At 40.6% G+C, this 25,043-nt stretch overlaps 1 protein-coding gene across 1 annotated transcript in view; it reads right to left on the bottom strand.

Annotated features, from left to right (window-relative positions):
* CNKSR3 (CNKSR family member 3) overlaps positions 1 to 25,043 on the bottom strand; it is an 86,722-nt gene that overhangs the window by 13,491 nt on the left and 48,188 nt on the right. Inside the window, exons 2-7 of the mRNA XM_072828490.1 lie at positions 20,291 to 20,454; positions 13,752 to 13,954; positions 12,950 to 13,037; positions 8,037 to 8,078; positions 5,244 to 5,363; positions 3,087 to 3,146 (exon numbers count right to left, since the gene is read on the bottom strand). Coding sequence (XP_072684591.1) covers positions 3,087 to 3,146; positions 5,244 to 5,363; positions 8,037 to 8,078; positions 12,950 to 13,037; positions 13,752 to 13,954; positions 20,291 to 20,454 — 677 coding nt within the window. The remainder of the gene's footprint in view (positions 1 to 3,086; positions 3,147 to 5,243; positions 5,364 to 8,036; positions 8,079 to 12,949; positions 13,038 to 13,751; positions 13,955 to 20,290; positions 20,455 to 25,043) is intronic.

The following is a 25,043-nucleotide window of genomic DNA, read 5'->3' on the forward strand; positions in this document are numbered from 1 at the left end:
AACAATGAGCAGGGCCTTGCCTGAGAGAACCACACCATGGGCACCTCGGGAAGATGGCCTACCTCAAATCTCTTTCTCTTTTGAGGCACTAAAAGAAAACAGCAAATGCACCTAGGCTCCTTTTTGCCCATGTGTCAGATGCTTAATCCATAGTTATAGACCAATTTTGCTAAGTCTGATCAGAATCACTCCAGCCCAGATAATCTTCTTGGCTCAGGATTAATTTAAGGTAAGGTTCACTTTATAAAAGATGACCCTGAAGCCAGGAAGTTCTTGTTTGAAGATGTGCGATCTTCAAAACCAAGCCTAAATGTCCTGAATTGACTTTCCTTCCTAGGGATCCTCATGCATTCATTTCTCAAATGTCCTACCAGGTGATTAAGCGATGTATTTGGCAGAACACTGGTAAAGAGAGAGCTTAATACCAAAATTCTCCCTGGGGCAATGGCTCTTGCCTATCTTCACCATGAGCCAGACTACTGAAAAATGATGCTTGTTCTGGTTTTCTGCAGAAGGGTGATGACCTGGAGAATAATTCATCCATTCTTCAGAGGCTAATCTAATTCTCACATCATCTCAGAGGTAGGGAATAGAAGTATGGATGGGATCCTGTCAAGGTGTTGAACAACATCAAAAAAAGAAGTCATAGGGAATCACTGGATACTGTTCAGCTGACCTTGGAATGATCCTGACCTCTCAGGTAACCTCCCCCCAAAATGGACTGGAGGCCTAAGATGGCCTGCTATCATTGTTTCAGCCTGGAGTCCAAGATAAAGAAATATAGGGAATGCAGTGGGTGATTTCCATCCACTACCACCCACCACACTATGCTTCCATTAAAACATTCTGATTTTGGGAGCACCTGGGTGGCTCAGCTGGTGGAGCATCAGACTCTTGATTTTGGCTCAAGTCATGATCTCCACCCTGCATCAGCTTCCATGCTCAGTGAAGAGTCTGCTTGAGATTCTCTCTCTCCCTCTACCCCTGTCCCTGCATGCACTCTCTCATTCATTCCTTCATTCATACATAACTAACTAACTAACATACTGATTCTAAAGTCCCAACAACTTTACCTGCTAGCTGGAAAGCTGTTCCAGAGCTGGAAACTGGCATTTTCTACTGCCATTTAAGTGTAATATACCCAGCATTTAGAGTAAAATACCCAGATTAAGCCCTTGAGAAGTAGGCTCTTATCTAACCTTTCACCCACATCTGTGAGATTTAGCGAGTGTTCAGCACATTCCAGGTACTCAGTGAACACAAGCTCAATGACTGAAAAGAATGAGTGATATTTTCAAATGGATTGCCAACTGGAATAAGACAAGTTTTCGCTTTTTTTGATCTTTAACAAGATGGAAACCACCTGTCTCTAGGTGGCTTCTGTATAGTCCTGTATGAGATCAACCACATCCAGGTAAATCTTAAATCTCTCACCCAGTCTTATTGAGTCTGGTTGGAATTCTAGGAAATGTATCCTTACATTAGACATTTCACTTCATTCAAAAGCAGCCTGTTTAGTCTCTGTTTCAACTCTCATCCTTAAAACCAAAGGACAGGAGGCAGGGGGGTGGTTTGAAGAGGAGAAATCTGTGTGCCTTCTGGTAGTAATATGACAGTGAGCTACACATTTATCCAAGATGAAAACTGCTTTAGGAAGACCAGTGAGAGTCTGCAGCCACACAGATCAGATCTGGCTGTTAAACAATGCAATCAGTAGACAGTTAGTTTAGTTTTATATCTAAGACTTCAATTCTTTAAAAACTGAAATGACCTTCACCATCCCCCTGAATCCATCCAACCCCAAAACAATGCACTGAATGGTACACAAGTATGTTCTCCTTATGGTTCAGCTGATATATGCTAAGTCTCGACAAGAATGAGGGATGAACTGTGTAATGAGTTATGCATTTTTCTCTTCTGCACCATCCCTGACCTAAAAGCATAACTTCCCATGCTGTTATTGCTTATCATGTATGTGCTATAAAAATTTCTATTGCTTCTCAGTGATTTTCACTGTAGCTCGACAAAGAATGCTTAAAGATACCACCATCTTCTACTCATTTGTCTGCCAGAATCACAAAACTTACTTAAAATTCACTGCCTTGAGCAATGTCATTTCTTTCTTGCTACAAAAATCAAGTTTGTGTCACAAACCCTCATCGAAGATTATGCCATTTTATTTTATCAAAAGACCTAGCAGCTAAAGTTCAAAATTCAACATGTATTTCCACCAGATTAGAAGAGGAGTTACCAAATTTCTTCTATTTTTAGGAATTATTTCCTCTTGTTTTAGTTGATTAAATAGCAGATTAGTTCCACAAACACGTGCTTCTTTCATACAGATCCAAGAAGCCATTTCAAACATTTTTAGCTTCCTATCAATGTCATCAAAAACTAGCCATATTGTAGATTGCAAAAAGAAAGCATTCAATTGGCTCTACTCTTTACAAATTCAAAATGTTTTGAGGGGTTCAGGAAAAACCCTTCATGGAGCAGCCTTTCCAAAAGGAAGTTAACAGTATACAAAGACTCTCCCAGTAGAAACAGCCCTGCTTTTTCTATTCAAAAGATCGGGGGGAAGAAAAAACCCGAAATTTCAGTATCATGCCAAACATTACAAAACACAACTCTATAAAAAGAATCTACGTTGTGTAAAAATCCCAAAATAGCCGCTTTGGTGATACATATAAATTCCATTACACAACAACAACAAAAAACTGTATTTTACACATATGGCTACCAATCCCAGTTCTTGTCAGAATGGTTTTCAACAACAAGAGATCACTGTTTTTATACTTACGGGTTAACACTTCCAAGGAGCAAAGGGAATAATTAACAGGGGTGGGGGGGTGGGTAATAACTGGGCAAGGTATGTGAATGACAGCAATAAAAGGCAACTTAAATAATAAATTCATGACAGCTGGTGATAAGCAGCGTCCTAGCAACAGAAATGAACACAACGGCCCCCACAGTGACTACAGATAATAAAATAGGATGCACACGCTGCAGCCCCAAGTAGAGGGATTCTGTGTCACGTGTGCTTAAACACATAATGGCTTTTACATTCAACGGATACGTCCACTTACGTTTTCCGTGGTTCCAGTAATCACGTGCAATCCATCATAGGTTGATTTGATGTACATGCCCTAGAGGGAGTCACAAATACATTAACTCATTACTCCAAAGTTTAGAAAACACAGCCGCCGGGGAGACTTCATCTTATAAAACATTAAAGGCAAGCCCTTCAGAACAACACTCATTTTTTTTAGGCCTCCTGAAACACTGGGAAACAAGAGAGAAGGAGAGCAAACAAAGGGAACTGCTCATGAAAGAAATCAGGGGCTGGATCTCTCTGGTATTGTAACTTGTGTTCTGGGCACAGAGAATTTTGTTATAAAACTCTGGGGACTCAGAAGGCACCTTCTCAGACCTGCCGGATGAATGAGGCATTTCAAACAAGGACCGTTCTCTCCTGACCATCTCTTTGTCCGGTGACACACTATATTCAGATAAACGTGGGAGCAGCAGTCATCATGGAGGTGACTTGTTTAAGCCACTGAAGACCAGGATATATGCACAAAGATTATTAAAGCAACACAACATAGGGAGTCTATTAGGAAAGGCACTCTTCCATTTTAAGGGAAGCATAAAGACAAAGACGCTCCCCCGACAGGCCTGGTAAGCCAACTCAGAGGCGAATACCATACCAGAGAGGAAACACTGCCACCGTCTACTGTATCACATATAAAAAATGTTTATTAAACTTTTATAAGATGGTGTGGTGGGTGGAGGGCAAACAGTCGATGGGGAAAAGATTTGTTGCTCACTCTGGTATTGAATTTGCAATAATGTAGATCATCCTCAGAAATCATTTTGACCTTGGACTTGTCTTCCTCAGCAACCCACCCTACTCTCTAATGAGAATCTCATCAAATGCTTACACCTTCAAGCTTCTCTCCATTCCTCCCCTTTCCCGTTTCTTTCATTCACCGAAGAATCCACTTCTCCCAACCTATGGGACTCCTCCTTCCAAAGCATTTACTTATGTAACTTTACCATCTGAGGCCACTTCTGCCACTGGGGGCATTTCTCTGCTTTGAGACATAACTATAAACTCACCTCCAGGAAGTCTTCCCTGCTTAAACTACTTTAATCCATCATTCACCTTGAAGCCAAGAAGTCTCAACATGTGAATTACTCCTTACTAAGAACATGAGCTTGTCGATATTTGGCTGATTTTTGTTTTCCTGAGAGCAGAGACTGCCTTGGTGCCTCCCCACAGCTATCTACACACTAGGCCTTCCTCGTCCTCCTCCTTATCAGTATCTGCAAGCCACCAATGAATGAATGCAAGGGAACGATGTATCTAGCAGCTGGCACCCAGCACTCATCATCTAATTTAATACTTTCAACAACTCTGTGAGGCAGTCATTATTACTATTCACTCCTTTTTTTTTTTTTTTTTTAAGATTTCATTTATTTATGAGAGACGCAGAGGCACAGGGAGAAGCAGGCTCCATGCAGGGATCGTGGGACTCCATCCCAGGTCTCCAGAATCATGCCCAGGGCTGAAGGCGGGTGCTTAAACTGCTGAGCCAGCCAGGCTGTCCATTACTATTCACTTCTGACAGATGAGGAAACCCAGCTCTCTCAAAATCACAGCCCTGAAAAGCTCATGAGGGAGCCTCACAGTTTCTTCCACTTAAATCTCAGCAAATTAATCATGCCTGATGCTGGAAGATCTAGGTATCAAGGCACAGATCCAGGTAGCCAGGTATCTCCACCTATTTGTATGTTCAGGGCCTCTTGTTATAGGGCTCATATGTCACTTAAGAAACATTTCTGGACATTTTTTAAGGAAATCATTTCTTTCAACCATCTCTTCTCACATTCACCCTAAGTGCTAATACAGACTTTCAGAACAGATGTTTTGTACCCAGAGACCATCTTTCCTTTGTGTAAATGTTTTATATCTCCTTGCATGGGTAAGGCCTAAAAATAAAACTGTTAAGACAATCCCTTCAAGATATGAGAGTACAGTTTAAAACCTGTATTTATTTTTATATTTTGAAGACATAAAACCTGTCAACAGTTCAAGATGGCCAATTCCTAACTACATAATGGAAGACAATCTAATTTAACTCTATTCAGAATTGTACCAAAAGCAATAAGGAATCAGAAAAAAATTTAATAAATGATACTGTTATTTTTTAAAAGAAAACAAGTGATTCTAGAATTCTCACCAGGCCTTCTCCCGGTTTAACATTTGGCAAGTGAACTTCCTCCAGACACGCACACTGGCTCATAACAGGGTCCGTAGTAGAGCGTATTGTTTTGTCACAGATGCCATTTAAAACCTTGACCTAGAGTTGGACAGGCAAATAGGAAAGGTTCAATCATTAACCAAGTTTATCTCAAGCTGAATTTTAAAGAAATGCACTTCATCTACAATCTATAGCTCCAGTCAGTAATCATTTTAATAATGCTACCCAATGAAGCTTTGGCATTTGGACTTTGTATTTGCAATCGGAGGAAATAGTGCCACTACTTTGGCTTTGTTTAAAGAGTGCAGCTCTTATGTGAATTAAGGCCACTGAAGAGCCACGGACTGTACAGAAACCCCCATCTGGCAGTGAGGGAGAATCACCTATTCCCTGCCATTTGCAAGGTTTCTTAGTGATCACTCACATTGTAAGCATATCAAATACCCATACAGTTAAAAAAAAATTTTGTCTGCAATTTTTTTAAATAGATTTTCTTTTTAAAGCAGTTTTAGGTTTACAGAAAAACTGAGCATAAAGTACCGAATTTCTATATACTTCCTTCCCCATCCCAACTTCCAACAATAGCTAGAACATAGTTAATAATAACAAGATATTAAAAATATTTTGCTTTACTGTGGTATATCTGTTAGAACTGATGAACCAAAATTGGTACCTAAGTATCAACAAAAGTCCACAGTTTACATTAGGGCTCATTCTTTGTGGTGTACAATTCTATGGGTTTCAACAAGTGCATAATGTCTTATAACCACTACTATGGTACCATACAGACTAGTTTCACTACCTAAAAACCCCCTGTGCTTCACCTATTCACCTCTCCTGCCTTTCCCACAATGAACCCTTGGCAATCACTGATCTGTTTACTGTCTCACAGTTTTGCCTCTTCCAGAATGTCAGATAATTAGAATCATACAATACGCAGCCTTTTCAGATTGGCTTCTTTTTCTTGGTAATGTGCATTTAAGGCTCCTCCATATCTTTTCATGGCTTTATAAATCATTTCTTTTTATGAATAATATTGAATATTATGAATAATGTTTTATTGTCTGGATGTGCCAGTTTATATAGTCACCTACTAGAGGACATGTGGCTGCTTCCAAGTTTTGGCAGTTATGAACAAAGTTGCTGTAACATTCTGTACAGGTTTTTGTGACCAGATAAATACCCAGGGGTAGAACTGCTAGATCGTAGGTTAAGAGTAGGCTTGGTTTTGTAAGAAGCTACTACAGTGTCTTCCAAAGTGGCTGTACCATTTTGCATTCCCACCAGCAATGAACAAGAGCTCGTACTGCTCTACATCCTTGTCAGCATTTGGTGTTGTCATGTTTTGGATTTCAGTTATTCTAATAGGTGTGTAGTGGTATCTCACTCTTGTTTTAATTTGCAATTCCCTAATGACACACGACGTTGAACATCGTTCCCCATACTTATTTGTCGAATGCCCATCTTTTATGCCGAGGTGTCGTTCAGATCTTTTGCCCACTTTTTAATTGAGTTATTTTCTTATTATTGAGTTTAAACAGTTCTTTGTACATTTTGGATACAAGTCCTTTATCTTATATGTGTTTTAAAAATACTTGTTCCCGGTCTGTGGCTTGTCTTTTCACTCTTAACACTTTCATAGAGCACAGTGTTCCACCTCAACCACCTTAACAATTTTTCCTTCATGGATTCTGTTTTTGGTGTTGTATGTAAAAACTCATCAGCAAACACAAGGTCAACTTAGATTTTTTTTTTTTTTTTAGATTTTATTTATTTATTCATGAGAGAGACGGGGTGGGGGTGGGGGCACAAACACAGGCAGAGGGAGAAGCAGGCTCATGCAGGGAGGCCGATGTGGAACTCGATCCTGGGTCTCCAGGATCAGACCCTGGGCTGCAGGCGGCGCTAAACTGCTGTGCCGCCGGGGCTGCCCCAACCTAGATTTTTTTCTGTTATCATCTAGGAGATACACAGATCTGTGCTTTACATTTAGGTGTATGATCTTTTTAGTACTGGCTCACATTCTCTGACCCCAAACATTGATCAGGTAAAATTTCTGAGACATGAAGATCCCTATTCAGTGTTCTCCATGTAGAATTAACAGGGGTTATGTGGTTGTCTCCTTCAGATTCACCTAATCTTTCAAAATTAAGCCACCAAAGAAATCAGGAAATTCCAAAGAGTGATTTTTTTTTTCCAAGGGGGAGAATCCAAGAAGTGACACTTCTTACATTCCCCCAATTTGTTTAGCCTTCCTATTTATGGAAAATATATTTATAGCAGTTTCATTGCTAAATTCCTCAACATCAGTAGGAGGAAGGCCTTATCAAAAGGGCACAGGCAGGCTTATGTCAAAGGAAGGAAGTGATGATGAATAGTAACAAAATGCTCTTTAAACAATCACAGCACATCCCCCCTCCATCATAAAGTTTTTGCCAAGGATTTTTTTTTTAATCAAAATGTTCCTAAAGTGAAATATGCAGATCAGTATATCCCTGATTAACAGGCTAGCTGGTAATTTAAGTATAATTGTACCTAATGAAACAGAGACTCCCATCTATGCAAGTTAAGCACAGGAATTTTCACAGTAATCTTCTTGTTGTTAAATAACTTTTAATCTTACCTCGCTACCTAAATTAATAGATTTAACTCCCAAAAGCCAATATTTCAAAGTATATCCTAAAGGAATTAGCCACAGAATTTTTTACTTGAATTAATGTGAGTCCCATTGGTTTGGGAAAAGGAATTTTACAGTAACTTAGGTATACTTACTACAGCTAAAACTTTATCTTCCATTTCTGCTACAAGGCAATCCTAAAGAAGGAAAGAAGAAAAAGAAAACTGTAAGAGCTAGAAATTTCCAAAAACTGGTTACTTAGCTCTAGAGGTACCCAAGACATCCCGGGTGTGCCCCTCACCCTGCAGCTCAAGGAGTCCAGCACTGGGTGCAGATGGCACAGAGGGGGACATCCACCTCCTCCTAAGGTCCTACTCTCTCCTGACTGAAGGAGCTTATCATCCAGGGAATGCATTTGACCGATTACTTAATCAGAAAACCTATGAAAAGAACTGAACTGGAATCCACCAACCATCTAGACTGGGCAGAGAGTAGTAAGCCAGAAATCAAGTCCAAGAAACTGGACAATGGCTCCCAAATGTGACCCCGTGCTCAACTAGCACTTGGCCAACAAGCCAGGAATCTTTTAGCTCTGGGCCTGCTTGTAAGAATAGCTTTCAAATAAGGGCTTGAGTAAACGTAGCCACAAAAGTTTATTTTAAGCACCACTGAGATTAAATCAGATATCTCAGTCCTTAATAAATGAAAAGCGTTCAACAAAACATTCATTAACACACTGCCAAAAAAGTGGTCTTGAGGTATGCTATTGATGACATCAAATAAAGGGCTGGAATGCAAAGCATTATTTACTCAGCTTAAGAACAAAAGCCTCGGAACTGTATGAACCCAGTTGGCTGATTATAGAGGTCTCCATTGTCCTGTCTAAAAGTGGTCACAATGAAGCTGCCATGTGAAACTCTCAGTTCTTCTAGAACTGGTCTACAGCAAAGGTTTCCCAACTCCATAGCAGAGTATGCAGGGGGAAAAATGGCCTAGATCCTTTAAGAGTTTATTTTGCACCATTAAGTATAATCCCAAACTAGGACATCCTAATTATTTCATGTACGTGAAAGATGTTAATCAACTCTTGGAACTGTCAAAGATTTTCACTTCAATCAAAAGTCATTTGATGTCATTTTTTTACTACTACGGGGAGAGGGGGCCTGGACTAGAAATGCATGATAATCTACCCTATACGATTTTGTAATCAGATTTTCAATGTCTTCTTAAAAAAAATTCTCTACTCAATTAAAAAATGTGAGAAACAATAATACTCCACTGCTCCCAAAATTTACACTGATTCTCAGGAAAAGAGCAGCCAAGTAAGAAAACACTCAAAAAAAAAAAAAAAAAAAGAAATTTAGAAATATATTTTTACATGCATGAATCTGATATAATCTCAACCTACAGGAGCAACTTCTGTAAAATAGAATAATTATAACTCAAAAGTATGATTTTCCTCCTCCCTCTTGTGTAGAGGCTTGACTACCACAACGGCTCAACTCATATTAAAACCATAAGAAAGAGAGAATTATTAAATAAATATCAATTTTAGCAAACAGAATACTTAATGCAGTCTTGTGCTAGAAATAAAGCTAATAATATGTGTTTATGATTTTTCATTACAAATCCCAAAATGATGTGATAAGCCCTGTCACTCTCATGAGATAATCACCCACAGACAGACAGCTCTTCTTGATACACCAGAACCCCTGACTCAAGGTGGCTGTGTGACCTCGGGGATCCTGACACTTGATTCCTTGACAGATCTAAGAAGCCACCAAGAAAATGGGCTCCCTGTGGGGTGGGAGCCAAGTCATTAGAGGAGCTCTCCTGCCCCCCAAATTTGTTCAAGTCTGCATGCAAGAGAGCTCACTTTTTACCTTTTGCTGCCATGAATACAGGCTCCCACACCCATTGCTACTGGGAGGAAGCAGCTGCACACATGACTTCATGGTGTTTGGCATAAAGGCAATGGACTGGAAAAAAAGAAGTCCTGGAACCGAGTCACCCGTCAGGAGCCAGACAGTGGGGCTGAGCTTTGTCACATTCCTTGGTCACCTGGATCAGCGGACTCAGGCCAGCCTACCTGGCAGGGACCCAGCCAGGGTTGATATCAGGTGCCCCTTCCCTCCTCTGCACTTCCTTATTCTAACTCCATAGCAGCTGAGGTGACTTGAGCCTATTTCTTCCTCCATAAAGCCAACACGATCAACCCTAGCTCAGAGATCTGCTGAGAAGTAAACATGATCACATGTCAAGCATGTGGCACATGACTGAGACACAACCAGCTCTCGTGGCTTCTTTCTCCTCTGCTTTCATGGCCACCTTGCTTTCTGTTCAGTCCTCCTGGGCCACTTTCTCCGCAGTGGACTCTGGCACCTACCCCTGTCATTTCATCTCCCACCACTGTGATTGCAGGTTTCCTGTCATCACAACTTTACGAGGACAGAGCAACATACAGAGTTTCCTTCGTCTGACAGCAGAGCCTGCAAACTGGACGGGAGGTCTATCCGTGAACTTGGTGTGGGGCAGCAGCTGAGGCATGCTTACCTAGACAGGTGCAGGGTCCTTACAGGGGAAGAGCAGCCACCACGTACCCTTCAGATCACGAGACTGACACCTTAGCCCCAAACAGAAGGACACAAAGTGACGAGAAAGAGGAGGGCAGACAGCAACATGTGGAGGAGAGAAAGGAGCAAAAGGATGAGCAAATGTCTCCCCTCACAGATGGAGACGAAAGTAATAAGGAAGGACCCCAGGAGAACATGATCCTTGTCACCGCAAAGAAGGGCACAATTTTCATTCCTTAAATTTCCCAGAATAAAGGGATAAGTGGAAAAGCCTGGTTTCTTCCGGAAAAGTCAACAGACCTTCCGCCAAGAAGTTTTGAAGAAAACTGAACTTCCCCTCGCTGTAAGAGAGCGTGAAGCCTCCTGGCTCATCCAGGCTTGTCGCTGCCATCACAGAAAAAGGAGTTCAGCTCACTCATCAAGTTTGTTATTTCTAACCTGTGTGCACACAAAAATTCACTTGCCAAAGCACCTGTGTTCTCTGACTGCTGAAGAAAACATATGTTCACAAGAGCGAAACATCTTTTTCAATCTAAGTGCACAGTGATACTCCCATGTATGTTCAGATTTGGCCAATCTCCATCCTTAAAAATTGTTCAAATTTAAATAAACAAACAAAAGGCCAAGAACAGAAAAAAAAGAGCAACATACTTGTTAACTTCCTCTCCTTAAACCATCAAGTTTGTTGCCAGAAAAGCAGTACAAGGCATGATTTTTTATGTTTAAAATTTTTAAGTGTTAATTTTTAATTCATTAACATATAGTGTATTGTTCATTTCAGAGGTAGAGGTCAGTGATTCGTCAGTCTTATATAACACCCATCAGTGCCCTCCTTAATGCCCATCCCTCAGTTCCCCACCCCCACCCCTGCCCCTGAAGCAACCCTCAGTTTGTTTCCTAGAGTTAAGAGTCCCTTATGATTTATCTCCCTCTCTGATTTCGTCTTATATTTTTCCCTCCCTTCCCCTATGATCCTGTTCTGTTTCTTAAATTCCACATATGAGTGAAATCATATGATAATTGTCCTTCTTTGGCTTATTTTGCTTAGTGTAAGTTCCATCCACTCTAGTTCCATCCACATAGTTGCAAATGGTTAAAATTTCTTTTTTTATGTAATATTCCAGTGTGTGTGTGTGTGTGTGTGTGTGTGTGTATACACCACATCTTCTTTATCAAGGCATGATTTTTATATTTCCTACTTAAATGCTATGACTTTTTGTGGGCACTGTGCTTTACATATATTATTTCATTTAATCTTCATGCCAATCTTTTACAGTAGATATTGTTATTTTCAATAAATATTTTACACAATTTCTCTATATCTAATTTTACACAAATATATATGTGTGGTCATGTAATGTTCTTTATATGAAAAAAGTGTTTCTTTTCCTTCCTGGGAGAGCAGGGGCTTGACTCCTATGCTCCATCCCTACTTCTCTCCCTGCCAAAGTAAACCCAACTTTTCTTCCAAATTACCTACTGTACTTCCTCCTTTGTACACAGGCGGTGTGTGTATTATAAATACTTCTATGCATACATTTTCATATTTTGGGGGTCACCATTTGTCATTATATTACACTTTTTTCCCCTTTTATTCTTATTCAACAATTATTGTTATAAAAATCCTGCCAAATAATCTGGTATGGTAAGTATTAGTATTCTCATTTTACAGACCAAAAAAATGAGGCTCCTAAGTTTTAAGCAACTTTTCCAAGGTCCCAGGGCTAACCAGTGGTAGAGTTATGATTTGAACCTATGGCTGTCAGTCTCTGAAGCATCAAAGGGAAAACAAAAACAAAAATAATACCTCTTCCACCCCCTAGGTTTGCGCTAAATTTCGCCTGATAAGTGACAAATTCACATCAGCTTCTGGTCAAAACCATTATCTCATTACTTAAATACACATTTAAAAATCACCACTTATCATGTGCCAGGCAGTGTAAGGCTCAAAAAAGGCAGGGGGCAAAAGTGATGAGGATGCTCAGCAGGCACCATTCTCCTGATGTGAACAGTTCAAGATCTGTACCTCCAATGGGGAGATTTTTTTCCTACCATCAGTTTATAATAACCAACACCTCTGTGAGTACCAGGAAAACACCCTGAGACGACATAAGCCCATTTGATCCAGGCAAGCACAGATTACTCAAAATGTGGCCTTTTCAACGAGGGTCACTCTAGTCACACATCAAAACCTGAATTCCACCTCAATCCAGCCTGTGCTCCTTCCCCCCTTAGCATTTCTTAACCTTATGCCACTTGGTTACTCCAGAATTTCTATTTAAAACAAAAGAAGGTAATCTTTGATGTAAAAGGCACTGGTCATTTTTCAGAAACCATCTGTACAACACATCAAGTAAAAGCCTTTCATCTTTCCCCAGTTGGGATTCAGAAAAAAATGGCGCAGAGCAGAGAAGTGAAAAGGACGTGAGCCCTCTGAAGAATAGGATAGGGCAAAGGAGGGAAACAGTGTTGAAAAGCAACAATGATACACTGACCTTCTGGACTGTAGTGGTCAGGTCCAGGCAAAGCTGGATGATTTTGTTCTTCGTTACTGAGAAATCAGTGATCCCCGTAAATGGAGCCCTGGAAAGCAACAAATGTTCTTTAAAAAAAAAAAAAGGGTGGGGATCCCTGGGTGGCGCAGCGGTTTGGCGCCTGCCTTTGGCCCAGGGCACGATCCTGGAGACCCGGGATCGAATCCCACATCAGGCGCCCGGTGCATGGAGCCTGCTTCTCCCTCTGCCTGTGTCTCTGCCTCTCTCTCTCTCTCTGTGACTATCATAAATAAATACAAATTAAAAAATAAATAAATAAAATAAATAAAAAATAAAAATAAAAAAAAAAAGGGGGGGTTGTGGGCACCAGGATCCTGCACCATATATGCTGAAACGCATGGCCACACCACAGGCTGGCTCAGAAGACTTGTCATGCAACTGTTTCCTCCCCAAAACAGGAATGTGAACAGAAAAGAGACAGAGATGTGCTAGATAAAAACACATCATAAAATGAGCCAAAAGAATTAATGTTCCTATAGAGGTCAACTAGGAGCCTTCAGAGCAGCCAAATAATCATGAGCATTTACCGACAGTGAAGCACAGCTTCAGCACGGTTCCAGACCTTCTCCAAGTGGAGCTTCATTGGCTCCTGCCATTCACCCTTTGAGTAGCCTCCAAAGGGACCCTAAAATCCCCCACAGAGCCAGAACCCCTGCAGAGGTGGAAGTGACAGGAGAGGGACAGGCCTAAGTGCAGCTCGGGCCCTCCACTGATTGGACAGTTGAGTGCAGGCGTCACTTACCTGTCCAGCCAAGCTAATAAGGCCTTGGCCGCACCTATTAGCTCCACCACGGAAGTCAGGAACTCATTGGGGGGCTTATGGGAAGTGTTTCCATCATAAGCCGGACTTTTCCGCCGGCTACTAATGTAATTTTGTAAGTTGTGGGAAGATGCCCGCAGTTTCAGAACTAAGTTCTTCATATTATCGGTTTCCAGGCCATAATTCTGTGGAAAAATAAGATCAAAGGGAAAAAAATCAAAACAATCAACAATGTCCAAACTCTCATAATAACTCAAAAGCCCATCGAGCGACTTGAGTAACTCTAACAACACCACAAAACCCTCCATGATTTACCCATGGTGCCGATCTTCCCCACTCCAGCTTCTTCTGTTCTGCATCCAGCTTACTCCAGTCTTGGGGATTTTGTACTTGCTAGCTCCTCTTTTCAAAATGCTCCTGCCACAAATCTATGCATGGACAGCTCTTTCCTACATTTACATACTAGCCCAAAGGTTCCCTCATCTTTGAGGCTTCCCTGACTATCTAGGGTAGTAGTTTCTCAGCCGAAGCCCTACTGACTTTTAAAGCCCAGGATTCTCTGTTTTGGTTGGGGTGAGGGGGAGAGGGAGGATTCCCATACATTGCAGGATGTTTAGCAGCACTCCTGGCTTCTACTCATTAGAGGCCAGTAGCACCCTCTCCCTAGTTGTGACAACCAAAGAGGTCTCCAGACATTCCAAATGCCCCTTGAGGTCACTCCCCAGCACATCACTGATCTGCCACTTCTCTGAACCACCATGTTGGGCACCATCTTCCTCCACGGGGACGCAGAGCCTGAGAGCCGAGTTCTGTGGCCAGCTCACTGCCATAGCAGCAGCACAGCAGACAATCAAGTATTCACCAATGGATGAATTTCCATCAGGTGAGACTAGCTTGCCCAGAAACGGAGCAGCACTGACCAAATGTCAATTCACCCAAAATGTAATTTCCGTCTCTTGAGTTTATAACCTGGGTTCTTTCTGGATAACATTCAGCTTACTTTGGTACTTTGAAAAAAATGAATCACATGTGATAGGTAGAGAACAAAACCCAGAGGCAACACCTAAATCTAAGATGACTTTGGGGGAAGGAGGGATGAATTTCTGTATTCAACTGCATGTACATTCCCCAAGTTGGTGTTTCATTATTTTAACAAAAAATTAAGATATTTCTGGGGTATATTAAATTGTTTCAATGGGATCCCAAACCAAAAATGTGGTGCCATTTAAACATTAGGAATAACAGAATGGCCAATATTACTGAATACGTACTCTATGCCTTTCCAAGATTGGGCCAACTGATCAACGAGTATTATCTCGGAGAAAAAACAAGTGAAGGTGGAAATGATAGGCTCTCTTTTTTACCGGTGATGAAACTGAAGCACAGAGCCATTAAATTCTCCAGAGAGGTGGGATTCTAAATCAAGGCCATCAGCAGTGAGGGCACAAAGTTTTGATCGCTATGCTGCATGGTCCCCGTCCACGCTCCCTGCCCAAGACAGGACAGAAGAAGACAGAAAACAGGATGGGTAGTTGACAAGGAAAAGAAGAGTAGCCAGTGGCCCTGGGTCTACAAACTACCAAGCTGGTTAACTCCTCCCAAATTCTATCCTGACCTGCTCCATCCCCCGATGTTCAAGAAGTTAAGGTTTGTATAGTAATAAAAGTTCCAAGTAACTTCTGGTGACACTGACTGTAGCTGGGTTTTCACTACAGTAAAATGTTCATGAAGCTTAAATTTACGTTGCTCCCTATAGTAAAATAAAAAGTGCTGTTTAAAAAATTTAGATAAAAATTTTGAGAAGAAGTGCACAGGAGTGGCTCAGTGGTTGAACATCTGCCTTTGGCTCAGGATGTGACCCGGGGTCCTGGGATCGAGTCTGCATCAGGCTCCCCACAGGGAGCCTGCTTCTAACCTCTGCCTGTGTCTCTGCTTCTCTGTCTCTCATGAATAAATAAATAAAATTTAAAAAAAAAAAAAAGAAATTTTGAAAAGAGTACAATAAAAAAAAAAGAAAAATATTTCCCCAGATCCATTAAATGGAAGCTGTCTTCAACAAGATTTAAAATTTTCATAGTAAGTACATTATTTCATAATTTTATGAAATAAAATTTCCTAATAAAAATGTTTGGTCTTAACAGTAATGTTCTATCCAAATCTCATATTCCTTCATATTTTTCCTGTCATTTTCTACAGACTAAAATATGACATTGTCCCTCAACAGAGAAGACAAAAGTAACAAAGATGGATTTTCATCATGCTTTTTAAATTCAGAGAATCAAAGACTCACAAGTGAATGGATAAAGAGCCACATAACAAGCTTGTTTTGAAGGACTTGTAACTAATTAAAGGGAACTGTCCCCTCATTCAGTCAATTACTTAGGCTGCCAACTTCCATCAAGAGTTCTGAACTAAACACAGGGAAGTTAGCTTTCTATAATCGTTGTCACCAGAAATGACTTGGGACTCTTATTACTACACATAACATTCACTTCTTGAACTCAAAGAGGATTAAACACATTTCAGTGTTTTGAGAATTGTTAAACTTCAATCTCATATAAACCTCCCATTTTTAATATTCAAATAAAGGGGAAGTGTCGCTTCGAACCAGTGAACTGGTTCTTTTCATTTCCACTCAATGCACTCGGATTCTGGTTTCCCACCCAAAACCCATCATGGGACTGGAAGGATGAACAGAGGCAGCTATAATGGAGTACAGTTTTAACAAGATAGAAAGAAGGAGCAAAGGAAAGACCATTCCTTCCCCTTCCACCCCATTCCACACAAGAAGAGAACAAGAAACTGATTATATTAGCTCAAGAGAACCTCTAATGTAGAAACATAAGAAACCTCTAATGTAGAACCTCTAATGTAGAAACCAAGTAAGGAATGAAATGAGTGTCTGAAAATCTGTACACATACATAAACCCTTCTGTGGATATCTCGATCCTTAGAGGTGAGCCATCAGGGGTTACCACTTCCTGGTCTGGCTAGAGAAATTACACAGGAGGCAGGCAGATTCCCACTCTTCTAGTGCCCTAATTATGCACATTTTAGCTAAAGATGAATCTTATACTTCTCTTCTACCTTCTTTTCCCATTCCTCCCGACCCTGTCCATGATCTAACATGTGTGATGAAGGTATGGCAGAGACACACAGTCTAAACCATCTCACTGGCTTGGATCAATGAAGTCACAACCTAAGTACTATATTCCACAGTTTTTCCCAAAGGCATTTAATATACTCATAAGCAAGATAAGTTAAATACAAACTGTCAGCAAAGATTACTCTGCCTGCATGATTTCTCCCCATAATGAAGAGAACACTATTTTAATGATTTGCCATAGATGGGTAAATGATGAACTGAATAATGTCAGGGATATACAAGTGCAGAGAAGTGTCCTGTGCAGGTAAATATATTATAGGTATTTCATTTAAGCACACATTTAGGTGGCATCACTTAACATGTGTACTGATTTGACTTTGTTCACTTTCTCAACCTACTTCAATCTTAAAAATGAAGGACAGTTAAGTGTCTGACTCAGGCCCTGATCTCATCAGAATAGTCAGATTGAGCCCTTGCAATGGGCTCTGTGCTCAGGGGGGAGTCTGCTTGAGATCCTCTCTCCCTCTCTGCCCCTCTCTCCCTGTTGTAGGTGTGCTTGCTCTCTCTCTCCAAAGTAAATAAATAAAATCTTTAAGATATATATTTTATATATTAAATATATTAATATTTATATATTATATATTTTTATATATTTCTATATATAATATATACATATATGTGTCTACCTTGGTAACTAGGGTTTGATTGATTGGGCAACAAAAATGGGTTACAATTATACTTTCTTACTCTCAATCACACCCTCCAGACTAGTGTAGGTCAATAGAACCTGTTGCAATTAAGAAAATGCTCTCTATCTGCACTATCCAAATCTGATAGACACTAGCCACCAGTAGCTATGAGCACTTGAAATGCAGCTTAGTGAAACTGAGGAACTGAATTTTATTTCATTTTAATTTGTTTTAAATAGTTGCACATGGCAAATAGTTGTCCTACTGGAAAGAGCAGCCCTAGAGTCTGCCCCAGAGAGGTGGAGAAAAGTTGGGCTCAGACTCTGAATTCAATCCTGGGAAGTGGTCTTGGTTCTACTTCACAATACAAGCCCTGTCTGAGCTGCACCAGCTTGCCAAGGTCAATATTGGCCAAAGGCAGTGGTGTTCTCTCTTGGCTCTCTTCTCTATCTGTGACTAGATATCTGTGGACCATCTGCTCACTGGTTTTGGAATCTTCACCAATAGCTAGTCCCTTTTTTAGGTTTTTATCCATTGTATCTGCCCTGTTCTTTCCAGAACTTTCCAATGGTTTTGTTTTTTCCTCTCTTTAATCTAAATTCTACTCACTTCCTGTGCATCACAAAACCAGCAGCCACCAAACCAAGTTTACATTACAACCTCTTTTATAACCCCAGGGCCAACAGCAAATATATATTAACTGCCGAAGGGGTGGGTTGTTCAAGGGGAAAAATTATCACTATATATACAAAGATTATATATAATGTAAATGGATTAAACAAATAGTATAATTAACATATACATTTATAATAGGAACATTTTAAAGGGAGATTATATCAAGATGAAAAGATACTTTAATCAAATTCTAAAACCCTCCCCAACCCAGGAAAGGCACACTCATTTGAGAACCCTCCTGTGACCCTCCTGTCAAATGCCTTCACTGGCACTGTACTGCACAAAGCATGTCCAGAATGAGTTTGAGGTCAAACCTTTGCCTACAAAGGAAATTAGAAGGAAATTGTAGGAGATAAAATGCAGCTTTAGGTTCTGGCATTTGTCCAGCTTTGTTCGCTTCGGTCCAGTATTTTAAGAGGTAGGGAAGGGGTAAAAGCAAAGAGGCAGTTGCTGTGTTTATTATCTGGCTTGCTATAAACTACATGCCTCTAACCTACCCTTCCTCCTCACCTCTCATACTGTGCATTGCAAAGTAATTTACTTGTCCTCAAAGCCCTTCCTCGAAGTTGAAAGAGTCAAATCAAATGAGCAGAAAAGATGGAAAAGTGATCTTCCCAGAAAGTATAATAAAAGTAAACTCAAATATGTTTCACTGAAGGAAAAAAAAAAAAACCACCACCATACAGCTTTAATAATAAACAGGACTCTAAGACATCTTCTGGGCAATGCAACACACACATTAGTGTACCGCCACGTCCAGGGAGTGTTACTGTACAGATGGGGAAAACAGACACCGTCGTTTCCCCAGAGGTCACAGAGCAAGGAGTGTGTAGCAGAGCCAGGATTAGAATGCAAAAAAGCCGGCCTCCCAGGCCAACACTCACACCACTTGGCCACAGCGTCTCCCCCGTGGCAGCTCATTTATCAACCACAAATAATTTCCCCATTACTTTTGTAAACAAGAGCAGCGCATCTCAGAGCAGGAGACAAAGCTCTGTCCATTTTAAGAAGAAGAATATGCACAATGCAGCAAGTGTTATATAATCAACGGAACGCAGACCAGCAATGGCAAAATAATCGGGAACACATTCTTTCCCACCATTCTCAGTGATGTAATTGTATATGCCCCTGGCTCAGGTTCACGGCGTTACTTAACCCAGCCTGAATGCTGCGGAATGAGTCCAAATCCTGACAGTTGGGGAAACTGCATCCTGAACGTGGCACCACACAGACCAGACGTGGATCCCACCGGACGGCAACCAGTTTGGAAACACCATGCCCTCACAGGTGTTTTTAGCCCACGCCTAAAAAAGTTACTCACGCAGCCATGGGTGTGATGCAAGAGTCACAACCTGGCAGGATTTAACTCATTTATGTTCAAGCCAAAGCTAATCCTCTTGCAAAGTGTAACTACGTTCACATTCTTTCCCACCTAGCTACCATTTCATAAGGTGATTACTGCAAGCACAAGCAGCGGTTATTTATATATCACAGATACCTGGGAAACATAAAAAAGGTTTTTATAGTAACAAAAATACATGAAAATCAATCGATTTCTCATTTTGGTTTAGAAGAGGGCATTTTCGTTCAGGACCATCTCCATCTTTTTATTCTCCACAGAAGATAAGAAAATGAAACTAACACAGACTTTTTCTGTAAAAGGCAAACTTCTTCTTAAAAGGCAAGATAGTAAATACACTGGACTTTGGAGGGCAACACGGTCCCTGTCACAACTACTCCACTCTACCACTGTAGCATGACAGCAGCCGCAGACAAAACATAAATAAACAGGTATGGCTGTGTGCCAATAAAACTTTACTGACAAAAGTAGCAGTCCAGATTTAACCCAAAGGCCACAGTTTGCCACGTCTTAATCTAGGAAATGATTTATTTTCTTCCTTTTTTTATGTTGTTTCCAGCTTATGCTTCACTTCAATGGATCATTAATAGAAGATGATGCTATGCTAAATCATGAATGAACATTGAGGATTTGAGAGAATAAAGATTCTAAAAACATCACCATGGCACAGATCATCTTTTCCTGAACTAACCAGTGCACAGAGAAGGTCGACAGCCTCCAACACAAGTTCCTGGTGTCCAATTCGCGTGACCCCCAGCTCCTCAAGATCCTGATGCGAAATCTTCAGCAGCTGTTCTCCATTTATCTTCTCTCGTTCAAATTTGTGGACATACTGCTGTAGGCAATCATCTAACCCTACCAAAAAAAAAGCAGAAGTCTATTATTGTCATTTTGTTTCCTTTACTCAAAACACTGCCCACATTTACATGAACTTCAGGAATCTCCCAATTATGTTCCAACTATTTGACTGTCTATACGATGTATATCCCACCTGATGGACACTTGTCAGATGTGTCCTCATCTTGTCATCTCAAACAGGTCTGCAATGTACAGCTTAACATTTTCAAATGGATTTAGCACAATTTTATGATGGTTACCTTTCCATTCCCTTTCAACTAAAATAATAAACACTAAACCCTTGCCGACTTGGAAATGCAAGTTATGCATACTAGACATATGTCTGTTTGCTAAGCAGTCTTCCTTTGGGACATCATCCCTGTCCCAGCCCATGTGCTCCCAGTGGACTTGGCAATCAAGATGCTTTGCCACAGTCGCTGGCCACAATATTCGACCCGCCGGCCAGTTATAGGTTCAAGGATGACCAAGCAGAACCAATCAAAATCGTCCCTGACACAGGAAGATAGAGGTTCTTCCTTTCCAGTTGGAAGCCATAAGGACACAACTTTGGGGATGCTGGTAGTCATTTTTCTGATCAGTTTTCTGAAAATAAATCCATTTGAGAGGAAGAAAATATTCCAATAATATCCTATATGCTCCTAGATCTAAACCTGCTTAAGGATACTTCTATCCCTACTATTTTTTCATTTAAATTGAAATAAATCCCTTTACAGCTTAAGCTTGTTTGTGCTGGGTTTCTGTCCCTTGCAACTGAAAAAGTTCTGATGAATACAGAATCCAAAGGAGAAGATATCAGCAGTGGTACCAGAGAAAGGCAATGTTAAATGGGTTAGCTCATGGGACTTTTTCCAGGTCAAATACCACTTCCAACAGTGTTGTATTTTAATGTTCTTATATAATGATTGAGATAGATAAAATAGGTAAGACTAACAGGACTTGGGTATCTTTATGCCTATAGAGAGAACTCCCCGGTCAACTTGTTTCAAAGGTTTTACTAGAATAAAATTTTACACTGAGTCAATTGGTCTATTCAAGCCTAATAATGAAAGCCACCTTAGTGTTTTCAACAATGAGGCTAAAAAATGTTTAACCCCAACATAGAAGGCATGTTGCTGTCCTCTGCCACCCTCAAACACACACACACACACACTTCACTTACCCCCAAGCTCTGCCATGTGGGTACTCTAGACTAGGAAAAGTAGACACAAGGTCTAGCACTTAGTTTTAGCAATACTAACGTCTATGGATCTTAAAAGCTGATGTGCTAGGTTAAATGATAACTTTCACCATTTGCCTCCCGATAAGATATAACAAGAAGAACAATGTCCTTACAACTATTTGGGACTACCAAATATAGGAAGAGGCGGTGAGAAAAAATCACTTTAAGGTGATTTGGAACCCCCTCATCTTCCCTCAAGTGACACCTATCTAGCCAAGAGGCTCCATCACACAGCAAGCAAAATTAGAGACACTGACATGAATCCAGCTCCACTTTGATGGCCATGAGCCACAAGTGGCCATCAGGGTGTGTGAGTGAATCAGACAGGCACTGGACGCTACCCAAGTCAGCAGGTATGGAGATGGATGCCACCACCCTGGCCCCAGGGCTATAGGCACTGTGTTCCAGAGCCCTGACACTCAGGGCCATCTGCAGAGGGGTGGCATCTATCTACAATCAGCAACGGTGACGAGGGCCAAGAGCTAAGGAGAGCCTCCTGACAGCTCTCTTCACAATTTATAGATGACTAAATTAGGGTGCATGGGGGCTACATAACCTGTCCACAGGCACACAGCTGGTAAGATGCCAAGAGAAGGATTTTTATAGCCATCTTCTTTAGCTCACTATGGAAGAAAAGGCTTCAAATGCAAATCAAGACCTATTTGGCACAAGCTCTGATCTTTCACATTCTACCCAGGGAAACACAAGATTATAAAAATTTCTCTCCAAGCATCTTCCTGAAAAAAGCAGTAGGGTCTAATTACAAACACTTATTAAGAGAGAATCACAAAACCTTAGAGGTACTTAGAAGGCACTGTCATTGAATCCAAACAATTGGGTAAGTATAAGCAAAAGTCTTAATTACTATGAATTTCACCCTAAATCACTTAGCCAGTTCTAAGCCAGATCACAGCCAATATCCTGCAATTGCCTCTCCATTGGGATGTCCTCTTCCGTTGCCCAGTTTTAAGCTTAAAAATGCATTTTTGTTTTAATGATCATAAAAGTTTAGGACCATCATGTAATACGTTTAAACTTTGTTGTGGCCAAACTGTTTCTCCCCAAAGTTATATGTTGAAGTCCTAATCCCTGTTACTCAGAAAGTGGCTGTATTTGGAGATAAAGCTTTAAAGATGTGATTAAGTTCAAATGAGATAATCAGGTTGGGCCCCAATCCAAGATGATTGGTGTCCTTAGAAGAAGAGGAGACATACATGGGGGCGAGTCTGCGTGAAGACACAGGAAAAAGAAAGCTATCTACAAACCAAGGAGCCAGCCCTGCCGACACCAGGATCTCAGACTTCCAGCTTCCAGAGGTAGGAGGAAATAAATTTCTGTTGCTTCATTACCCAGCCCATGGTACTTTTCTATGGCAGCCCCAGCAAACCAACACAAATGTAACAGTCTTTCGGTTCATTATTCATACACATGTCATAAACTCTCATAAACAAAACAAACAGGGACCGGTAGACTTAAAGTTCATGCTTACTGTGCCAAGCAAGCTCACTGTGCAAAGTAAAGTATAAAACAGAGATTCCTGTCAGTTTTCATGTGCAGAGTAAATCAATCCATTAAAATTAAAGTGAAGAAATGGATGCAGCATGGATGTTCATTAAACTTCATGCACCATGGATGTTCATTAAACTTCATCCCTGAATAATAAGTAGAAATAAAGATGAGGCCAGATTCCTCTTTTAATTAACTGAAGGGTTTCACTGAGGGAACAGGATTTCAGAAGTAGCTTGAGAGCATGAGGAAATATTCTGGACACAGGGAAGGGGGAGGTGCGATGAGGGTTCTTGATAGGATGAAGGTTGTAAATATGATCAGAGAGAGAGAACTTGAACAATACAGACGAACATTTCCCTGAGAGGAAGGCCAAAATCTCCTTAAGGATTCTGGGGGAATATAAATGACCTAACCTCAAATAATCAAAAGATCCCTGACATATAGGATTATCAATTGGGAATGCCATGTTGCTACTGACCTAAAAACAGCATCTATAGTGGCATAAAAACTTCCTCCCAAGGGATAAGTATGTTGAATATGTTCGGGTTTAAATAATGTTGCCCCCAGTTTTATTATCCCAAAATGTTATGGCCTATTAGTCATATCCCACTGATCGGAATACAGTCAAACATTTGTAAACAGCTAAATTATTTAAACTGTTACACAGCCCCACAAAGGAGGAGAAAATCCCTAATTTCAAGGAAATTGGTCTAATCATTTTAGAATTTGAAACACACACTTTGACCTCTTTGTCACATGTACCTATTTGCCAGATCCTTGCTTCTAGGAACTTACAGAACGTCTAGCAGAACCGAGAGAAACACATCATTAAATAAAATTAAACACATTCCATTTACACAAATTAAACACATAATGCAATGTGCAATAATCAGGAAGGAAAAGGAAAGGGAGCTCCAAAAGAATGCAAACCACAGTGAGGGAGGCCCAGACTTCCTCCACTGTCCCCAGATCTGGCAGTGAATACTCTTGAAGTTTCAAAGAAATCCCAAATGGGAAAAGGAAAGAAAGAAACCACTCACCCCAGTGGTAGAATGAGACAAGGCAGTAGTTATGAGCCTGAGTATCAGTACTGATCCCACTTCTTGCTAACTGGAGAAAGTTCCTTAGTTCTCCGATTTGGAAACCACGGATAACAACACTACCTACTGCACAGATTCATAATGAAACGGAAAGGGTCGTTATCTGGAATGGGCTTAAAATACAATGAAGCACATAGTAAATACTCTGCAAATACTGTTAAATACAAAAATGTGATTTATTCAGCTCCTCAATTTGCTAAGTGTTCAGAATAAAAGTTGCTAGGGAGACACAGAAACTCCCAAATGCTTTTAGGCAGCCACTCCTGGGAACACAGTAAACTAGAGACAACAGCTCACATTACTGTCCTCCCTAGGAGGTGTTCCCAAATATGAGAGCCTGCAATAATCATCGATTCCACCTGAAAAATGTTTTCTGATTTATACCAGAATAGAAGCATCATGAAAGCTGAGGCTTCCTTTTGTTCTCTGTTTATCCTCCAGCATCTAGAACACTGCCAGTGCTTAATACTATCTGTAGAAGTACATGAATGTGTTAAGAAAGACAAGGAACTTCACAAAAATATTAATGTCACACCAATGAACAAGCCACCTGATTTTGCTTTCCCATGCGAGTTAGTAACTAAAGAGAAGGAAACTGCGGGCTGTGATATCATCTATAGGTACATGCTCCAAGTTTCCATGTTTCAAGATTAAAGAAGGTCATGTCAACATTAAGGAAAAGTATCATGCACAACACAAAACCCCAAAGTAAAATTCCAGACCTTGACAAGATACTTGTCCCCTACTAAAAATGATTC

This window comes from Canis lupus, chromosome 1, assembly GCF_048164855.1.
Source record: "Canis lupus baileyi chromosome 1, mCanLup2.hap1, whole genome shotgun sequence".
NCBI classification, from domain to species: Eukaryota; Metazoa; Chordata; class Mammalia; order Carnivora; family Canidae; genus Canis; species Canis lupus.